A 10,238-nucleotide genomic window follows, 5' to 3' on the forward strand; every position below is an offset into this window, starting at 1 on the left:
CATGTGAATAGTTGAACTGTAATGGATATACAGTTCATATATCTATATTATGTGTTTCTCATTAGGTGACTGTCTCAGAGCACCTCCCAGCAGGCAGTGCTCTCATCACACTAACAGCCACTGACTGTGACTCTGGGGAGAATGGGAAGATTACCTACAGAGTAATGTCATCAACCAAGGGCGTCTTCTACATTGACCCAAGCAACGGTAAGGTTACTGTGAGAACATTTATGATTGTTTCTAACTGTTTTCCACCCAGAGCTCAGCTTAATTACCCTTAATAAAAATGTGATCCCCTAAGGCTCTTCTTGGATGCACATTTGGGGTTTGGACATATTTGCAGCAGGCATTGCACAATGTTTAATCATTTTGTTCATTAAAAGACATTCAAAGTCAGATTTAATGTTATTTACCTCAGATGTTGTGCTTCAGATAGCATCTAAAAATAAGTGTGTTATAAAATAGGACTCTTTTTGCCTCAAGTTATTACTGCGTGCTGTTGTCAAATGCAATTCTTTTGCTTCACATATTTTTCCTTTCAACAGCATGTGTCCAAACCTGCTACAGTGTTTACAAAAAATAATTGTAATTACATTATTTATTTGAATCATCCATCGTTACTTTAATTGTGAAACCACAATATGTAATGAACAACAAAAGATTGAAATTAAGTTGCTCTGCTCATGTTTTGTGTTCACCTCACAGGTACTCTGTTCGTCAACCAAAGAACCGAGTTTGATTTTGAGAATCCCTCCATCCTTGTGGTAATTGAGGCACGGGACCAGGGCACTCCATCCCTTTCATCCATTGCCACTGTCCGGGTACAAGTGTCTGATGTCAACGACAACGCCCCCATCTTCCACCAGTCAGAATACAGAGCCACTTTGTCTGAAGATGGGCTTCCAGGATCAACTGTTCTGACCTTAGAAGCTGTGGACGGAGATCTGTCCCGGGACAACTGTGGTTTTGATTTTGCTATTGCCAGTGGCAACTCAGGTAATACCTTCCAGATTGAGAGTAGTGTGCGCTTCTTGGAGGGGCAGGGCTTCCAGACAGTCGGCAGCCTGATCCTGGTGGAGGAGCTGGACTTTGAAGCAGTGCCAAGTTATAACTTGACTGTTGTGGTATCAGATCGTGGAATCCCTCAGCGGAGCTCCAGCGTGCCTATCCTCATCAGTGTTACAGATGCCAATGACAACCCTCCAGCTTTCAGCCGAGCAGAGTATAGTGTGGCATTGAGTGAGGGTGCAGCAGCAGGGACAGAGATTTTGCATCTATCTGCCACAGATCCAGACTCTGCTCCCAATGGAGAGGTGCAGTACTCCATAAGCTCAGGGGACGAGACAGGCCTTTTCCAAGTAGACCAGTGGACTGGAGCCTTGAGGCTTCAGAGACCTCTGGACAGTGAGAGACAGTCGTCCCATATGATTGTTGTCCAGGCTACTGACGGTCAAGTGCACTACGCTTTGGCCCCAGTCAGTATCGAGGTGAAGGACATCAACGATAACCGGCCCTTCTTTCCCCTCAAACTATTAACTGCTAGCATCAGGGAAAACCAACCCCAGAATGCCTTAGTCACCATGCTGCATGCAATCGACCATGACAGAGGTGTTTTTGGACAGTTAAGATACTACATGTTAGACTCTAAAGAGGGAAAAGAGGCCTTCCTCATCAATCAAACTTCAGGAGAAGTACGAACTCACGCCACTTTTGACTTTGAGAAGGTAAACTCCTTCCATTTTGTGGCTGTTGCCTTGGATGCTGGCAACTATTCTGCAACTGTCACAGTGCAGGTTTATGTTACAGGGGAAGATGAATATGATCCTGTTTTCACCTCCTCGGAGTTCTCGTTTGAAGTGCCTGAAGGAGCAAAGAAGGGTCAGATTATTGGAAAAGTTCAAGCCAGAGATGAGGATGGAGGTGTGGACGGCATTGTCCTCTACTCCCTAGCAGACAGTTCGCCTTATTTTGAAGTAAATAAATCAACAGGAGCAATTTCCTTAAAGATGGACAGCTACAGAAGACATGAGAGTCGGTCTAAGAGAGAGGTGCGTCTAATGACACTGGATGTCACTGCTCACAGTCCTCTGGAGACGTCCCGCAGAGCAGTGGCCAAAGTTACTGTAGATGTGACCCACACATCTTTTGGTCTCAACACAGACATGAATATGCTGCTTGTCAGTGTCATTGCAGTTTCACTTGGGACCATAGTCATACTAATAATAATTGCTGTGGCACTATTTTTCATGAAATTAAGACGTCACAAGAAGGAGAAAAAAGGACATGGACGAACACCAGCGCCAGGCACCATGCTGCACAAGTTTGAGGAAACAAAAATTGCTGCAAATGAAATGATTTACCATCAGGCCCTTCCTGGATACACAGCTGATCAGGGTGGCAGCAGTGGGGGTCCATACACTCGTGGAGGATCCCTGGATCCCTCCCACTCCAGTGGCCGTGGCTCGGCAGAGGCGGAGGCAGCAGAGGACGATGAGATCAGAATGATTAATGAATACCCTCGAGTGTCAAGTATCTCCTCCTCCATGCAGGAGCGCATCTCTGCCCGAGGACCAGACTCTGGGATCCAGCAGGATGCAGATCAGCTATCAGACGTGTCCTGTGAGCCTTCCATAGATTGGTTCAGAGGGAAGAAACTGGGCAGTGTGAGTGGTACTTTATTAGCTGGCCAGGTGCCAGTCTACAGGGATGAGGGGGGTGGGTATGTGGGTGTGGGACGAGGACTCAGCATCTCCCACCCTAAAGATTATACTTTCCCAGAGAGTGGAAAGCCTGCTGTGGACGGCTCCCTGACAGCCATTGTGGCCAGTGATGAGGAGCTGAGGGGCAGCTATAACTGGGACTATCTGCTAAACTGGTGTCCCCAGTTCCAACCCTTAGCTAACGTTTTTACTGAAATAGCACGTTTAAAAGATGAAACGGCTCCTCCTCATCCTCGCAGATCATTTCATCACAAGGCAAAGGCCGAGTCAAGAATTGACCCCCCACCTCTCATAACGTCTGTGGCCCACCCTGGGGCCAAAACTGTACCTCCAAAGCCGGCCGTTGGGAGGACATTCCCCCACTTGGCTTCTTTAAGAAGATCTCCTCTCAGTGCTGAGGGATCCATCTCCTCAGTCGCCATGTCTCCTAGTTTCTCCCCCTCTCTCTCACCGCTGGCAGCACGTTCCCCCGCAATCACACCCTTTAGTGTCTCCCAGGGCCCCTCTGCATCAATGATCAGCACAACTGAACACAACTTGGAACACATTGAGGAGGCAGAGCTGAGGATTTAAATTCTGAAGTCAGAGAGTGAATCAAAACTGAGTCATTGCTGTCCCAGACTTGTTCTACTGTATGACCACAGGGGCTGCAACCTAAAAGGAGTCAACACTTTTCTCTTTTCTGTTCTCTTTCTGAAGAGAAGAAGGACACAAAGTCAAAATAGCTGAATTGATTGTGGTGCTTACTGAAGAAAAACTGAACTACATGACTAACAGGCCAAAATGGACTATGCCTTTTTATGTGTGTGTGTTTGTGAAAGAAACTCCTTATTCTTCTGTTGATCAGTGTTAATTTGCACATTCAAATGGAGATTCATACATGATGTCAATATTTTGTACAAAAGCATTGTCTATATTTTTATACATACATGTGGTTTCTGACAAGAAATGGCATAAAAGTGTCAATAGGTTGCTAAAACCTCAGAATATATTTCTATATTTGTATATTTGTTGCCTGTACTGTACACGGTTGTACTGTAAGTTGGTTTTATTTCTTGTGATTCTTAACCTTGTGGTTTTAAATGAAGCTCTTCATTAATGCTTTATGAACTGTGGATTTTTGTAACAGATTATTGTAAATATGTACAGCGGGAGAGACGTCCTGTCTTGAACAAATGAAACATCAGTCAGAGTGGAGTATTGTGTGATCAGTTCTTCTACGAATCTAGTGTTTGATCTCACATCAAAAGGTAATCATGAATGTGAAATGCTGAAGTTGTCTTAGTCCTCAACATACGTCTCTTCATTTTTCTGCTGAGGAAAATGATACCTGACATCCAATGATCCTGTCCTTCAGGTGCCCTGGCTTTAATTTCTCACAGCGAGCCTTACTGCTTTCATTTTGCATTGTGAAAATAATTCATGTGAGGGAGAACATTGAGCAGCTATGTGGTAAATGTAAAATTATTTGCTCTTATCAGCAGCCTATTAATTACAGAGAATGTAAGCAGGTCTTGGTCATTTGTCTACTCATTTAATGTTCCTCAGTAAAGTATTTAAGACACTTAAGCTCTAAATCAGTGCTATCCTGGCACTGAAATATTCAGAAGGTTTTTCTCATTTTTGTGCAGATTTATTGTATAGATTTACTGACAAACTATAATGAATGTTATTTTGGACCACACTTGTCCCCTTTTTTCAATATCACTATAAAGAATACTATAAGGATAAAAAGTAATACTAACAACTGTTACATTCGGTGTGAAGGAAGTATGAAAAAGTGTATATTTATGAATGTTCAAACACCACCAGAGAATGTTTCCTAGAAGAAATGCATGTGATGTACATGCCCAGCCATAATTCACATAATGCTTTCACACAGATGCCTACATCGAAAATACATTCATGATGATAATTGCTTTTTCGGCAGCCTTTACAAAATGATGTATAAATTTGCATTGATAATTACCCAGAGCCCTACCATGGCTTAAATGAAGAGTCCCCTCTCCTTCCAATATTTTACTGCTTAAACCCTCAGTTTTAGACTCTCAATAACATTATCTTAAGCAACACTAACATTCTACAATATTTTTTATTTATTTTATAGGTAGACTTCAGAGGCTGAAAGGCTTGGTAAATTATTTACAAGGATGCTATTTTGACCATGGCCAAACATACATGAACACTACCTATTTGATAGAATGAAGGTACCTTGTTGTTTGTATTGTTTTGTATTGAACAGTGCTACCTGCCACTTGCGTTTCATGTTTGTCCAAACTGTATGCCATAGAAGAGAAATCCCTCCAAATGTTCATACATACAGTATTCTAGGCTCCAGAGAAATGTTTTGAGCAAAAAGTGCCTGATTAAAGTACTTATGTGAACTCATTGTTTCTTCTGTTTCTTCTTTCTCAGCACAGAATGATAGTAATGTATGAAAATGAACCATATGATAATAGTTATTATGTATAATGAGTCCATGGATATATTCATATGGTTTTGGATTACAAGTGAACCAATACCTAAGATAACCAATGCTTAAGCAGAGAAAGAGTCTAATTTAAGTTGAAACATGTAGGCAGCGTCTTGACATCTGTCAAATCACAAGACATAACCAGCGTTCTACCCTGAGGGTTTATATGTTGGCAACCCAGTCACCAGCATAACAATTTCACAGTTAATGTTTTTGCACATAACAGATGCATTCATACGTACGTCACAGGGGCTATGTACTATATTGACATTTGTGACACACGTGTCATATCACGTTCACATTACGTGTTTATTACACGACTTTCATATCAGGAGGTGGACCGAATGGTGGTGGACTTACAGGTGACAAGGCCGCCAAGCCAGTGACCGCAGTTTGAGGCTGTTTTTTAACACTGGTGAAGGTGGTACCTCTAGATATTTTTAGGATAGGGCAGTAACCTAAGTTAGGGCATCCAGCCATTGTTGAGACCTCCAAAATAGGTATTTTAAGCCAAACCATAGTGATTTTCTAACCCTAACCTAGTTGTTTTTGTGCCTAAACTGTACATTGGGGAGACAAAACAACCACTTACATCTGAAGGAGAAAAATCATTCCTTTGAGGACAACAATGTAAACATCTTGGCCAGAGAAGACAAATGGTTTGAAAGAGGCCTGAGATGACTGAGAACCTTCATCAACAACATAAAGCTAAAGTCATGAGCACTCACCTGTGACCTTGTATAAACTCTGCAACTCAGAAGTCCCTATTCAATTATTGGACAGAAAGTGGGCCAGCCCTAGTGTTGTCCCAAACATCTCCAATTAAACTATATTTGAGTTAATGATAGCCATTAAGTGTTATTTAGAACTTGATAGTTATATATGATGTAACACAAACACAATACTATATTAAGTTATTTGAAGTAATGGCTTTACAGATACTCTAGTTCTGCTAAAAGCAGCCATGAACAAAAATCATTTCCTTTCCTTCTGTACAGTAAATGTTCTTGCTGAAACTTCTCCAGCACAGATAAAGACAAACACGAGGTCTTGAATTGGAACAAACTCAAAATATAACCGTCATCCTTCATGCTTCACATGAAATGTTCAGATCATCCTTATTCCATTCTTACATTTGTTTGTTTAAATCAGCACCATATCAAGATAGAGCCAGACTTACTTCTTATTCTTTCATCGCCCTTTCATGTATTTTGCCCAAAGATCTCATTCACATTACGTTTTGCAGCTCAGAAGTCATTCATCATCTACCACACCAAACTAATGTGCAAATCTCACATTTTAATCCTTAGGCGTATCTGCGTAACTGACGTCCTTACAAAAAAGATAGATTATCATTACCTCTCTGTTATCGTCCCTGCACTTATCTTTGTTTTGCCACTTTGGAAATCTGAAGTGTGTTTTGCTGTTTCTATTAATTGCACTCAATTTCTATTCCACAGATGGTGTAACTCATAACAACAAGGGACATTTGTATGTCTACACTAAGGGTTAAGTGTTACTAGAATGTTTTCATATTGTACATAAAACCTCTGTGTTTAAAACGTAATACTGGCTCTCAAATGACACAGTGATGTAACAAAAACATCAAAAAGACTACAAACTGTGATCTCTTGTTTTAACCCAATGAACTTTTATCAAACAGCAAAAAGTTCAAGTGGTGTAATAATAACTGTTCTCTCTGGAAATGCATTTATCAGAGGTCTTTTGAACCTTCAGAATTTAATTTCATTTAATTTCAGAAGTAATGCATGTCAACAGTGTTACTAAATAGTGTTATTTTTTCATGTCCAACCCCACCTGTCATGAAAACTCATTGCATCACACTAATATTGCCCGAGGCTGGACAACACTCCCGCTGCCTGATGAAACAGAGCTGAAACTGGACCAGCGCTGTTTGTCCGCTCCAAGGCCTGCCTCCAACTGGATACTGAGCTGAAACCTAAACCCTGTGGTATACTGAGCAATTACACGCACGCACACATGCACAAAGAGGTGAAATCATGTGTGCAGTTTTTTTCCCTTGACTGGAAACATGGGCGGAGCTGGCTGGGTTGAACAGCCCGTTGATGATACACTCAGCTTGAGTGTCATAGCAGACTCAGGTTATGAGATGGCTGCTGTGACCCAAACCGAGCACCTAGGATCAGAGGCCAGTATATACACAACAGATCTCAGATGATATGAGAAAGAGGGCATAAGCCAAGTCATTACTCAAAGCTGAAATTAAAGGCTCTGCGTAAACCAAATGAAATCTATCATTTTCCCGTCAACACAAAGTGGATACACTGGAGGCTACTCTGTTAACATGCAATCTTTAGAGCCAGGCTGGCCTGTTACCTTCACTGACGTACTGCTTCAACCTCTGTGTCTCTTATAGAGTTGACATTACTGTCAAGCACATGTGGTATTAGAAAATCTGTGATCTTGGCGTTTTGTCAGCCATTTCAAACTGCAGTTTACTTCAGTTTAATCCCTGTTGTTGTTAACCTGGATGTTAATCTCATATATTTGGTGTTGATAACATGGTACTCATCATGTCCATCGTATACATTTGGGAAACTTGGGGAAAATTTGGGAACGAATTTTCATAGGCACCACTGCCTCCTGTAAAAAAAATCATGATCTTGCTAGCAAGAGCATTTGTTTTAGAGGTGAGTGAAATAAAGACGCAACATCATTTTTATACTCTTTTTCTTTCTTAAACACAGCTGTTTGCAGGATGCAGTGATGAGGTAATGCATCTGTTTGAAGCTATGTAAGATTGAATGGTGTGCACATCGTCATTTTGTTTTTCAGTCTGGAAACTATCAAACCATTTTTGTGAATTCGCTGATTCTTAAACAAGTCAAATCAAAATTTAACCACAGCCTTACATCGGTGTAAATAAATCAGCACGTGTTCATGAATATATCATGTTAGTCTGCTGGCAAGTTCATGAGGAAGTTTTTTTGAAAGCTGTGAGAGGCTGGTAGGCCTTTCCCCAATTAACATTGCCCTTGTTGTTCACATTTCTCAGATCTCAGCTGGAGGTTGTTATCATGTTTAATAGTCATGATAGACAAGAATAAGAGAATAACATTCAGAGACACAAATATCACAATTTGCCTAACACTTGTGGAAGCACAGTCATTTGTATTCTATGTCAGTGTCGTCAGTAAGCTACCTGTGTTCATGCTCTTCATGCTTTAAGCTACTTTTTCACAGAGGAACCATCCAGCCTTTGAAATCGTTGAACTGGCTGGAGAACAAAAGTGTTGTTATTCATATTGATCAGTTCCACACTTTGATCAAAGAATATGCTAATGAACTAATTTCATGCTTTGTTGAATGATTTCCCTTTGTTGCTAGTATACCACTCTTCTGAATAGAGGCAATATTGTCTTTTTCTTACAACACAATAAGAGAATGATTTATTACTGCTCAGGTAGCACTGTGCTCTTTACTGACAAATCAATGAAGCATTATTTGCTGCCTCGAGATTCAGGTGCAGATTATTTCAGCTATGCAAGCAGAAACTGTGTAACTTTCATAATTACACAATTACTTTTTCTAAAAGGTACCAAATCTGTAAACATCTGATGTCACGTCTGATATTGTTCCCATGTTTCTAAAATAAAATGCCCCTATCAATGTCTAAAAGGATTTTAGTGTTTTTCTTTATAACTTTACTGACTTCTTGCAAATGATTCATCAGTAGCAGTACTTCAGAAAAGGATATTAAAACATCTTGGCAGGTGCCTGACTCCGCTTCACTCCCAGCTAATCAAAAAGTGGGCAAAGAGGTGTGTGGAGATGAGGCAGGCTGAATGAAACTTGGTTGCTGACAGCTAGCCAGACAGCGGCTAGCTGTCACCCAAAGTGGCCAAGCCTTTAATTATTTTCAGCCCTGGAGGTTGCACTTGGTACTTGTATACAAATAGTATGTGAATTGGGACACAATATCTCATCCTTTTTTAGCTGAGCTTGACTTTCTTCAGACTTCTGTGTCATGATGGAGGTCTGGATATGCGAAATATAGATGAATTACAAACCCGATCCATTATATAACCGAGGAAGCAATGTTTTTCATCAAGACACTGTCTGATTTTAATCTGACTTTATTTAACTTCCTGACTTCCTGAAAATGGGTGCAGTGGTGTAGTTCTACCAAAATAATTGTTCTTTGGTCGGTGAAAAATTATTCTTGGCAGGTAAATTACTACCAGGCATTGGCAGGTGAGTCAAACAGTAATTAGTTAACTTTGAAATTAACCTGTAACATGACAATCTTGTGGTTAACACAGTAATGTTAAAGGTCTCTATTCAGAAGTTTCCTGTTTGCATAGGAAAAGACCTGCAGTCCAAATCTGATTTGGTTGATTTGGAATTGCCAGCTAATGAACAGGATCTCAGCACTGCTTTGCCATAGGATTTTTGCTTAATAAATTAGGCTGTTTGTCCTTTTTTGGTCTTGGCAAAACAGGTTGCTCTCTTGTATTCTAACATAGTTGAATATGAGGAGAGAAAGAAATAATCAAAATACAGGGGAAAAGGTTTGGAAGGCATCTGAAATATTGGGAAATCTAATTCCATAGTAAAGCTCTGATGAAGGTCTAACTATTAGCACAATAACTACTTTAAGCGTTTGACTGACATCATTAACAATAATAAGCAACATTAATAATACAATATCTTGATATATATATGTATCATGATACAGCCTAAATGTATCTTGATATTTTGAAATCTCCTCAAAAGCACTTCAGAAATGTTGTATCACAATATTTTTGCCGAAATACGTCGATAGCGCTATTGCAACAACACTTTCACAAAATACTAACATAAGGAGATTTCTGATAAATAATCATCAGTAACATGGATATAATAACTAAGTGGGTAAAGGAAAGAATAAGAGCAGGTAGTTAGTTCTGGTTAGTTCAGAAAATTACATCACATTGCTGTAATGCAGCCTTTAATACCAGGAAAAGACTTATGCATATCACAATATCACGATATTCAGAATCGAAGAAGATATATAGTCTCTT

General features: G+C 40.2%; 1 protein-coding gene across 1 annotated transcript in view; it reads left to right on the forward strand.

Annotated features, from left to right (window-relative positions):
- Nucleotides 1–5,077, forward strand: part of LOC311256650 (protocadherin-16-like) — an 83,056-nt gene extending 77,979 nt beyond the window's left edge. The window contains exons 20-21 of the mRNA XM_084351887.1: nucleotides 66–207; nucleotides 706–5,077. Of these exons, the coding sequence (XP_084208013.1) occupies nucleotides 66–207; nucleotides 706–3,293 (2,730 nt within the window). The 3' untranslated portion in view covers nucleotides 3,294–5,077. The remainder of the gene's footprint in view (nucleotides 1–65; nucleotides 208–705) is intronic.
- The last annotated feature ends 5,161 nt before the right edge of the window (nucleotides 5,078–10,238 follow it).

Source organism: Pagrus pagrus, assembly GCF_965226575.1.
Source record: "Pagrus pagrus genome assembly, chromosome: 4".
NCBI lineage: Eukaryota > Metazoa > Chordata > Actinopteri > Spariformes > Sparidae > Pagrus > Pagrus pagrus.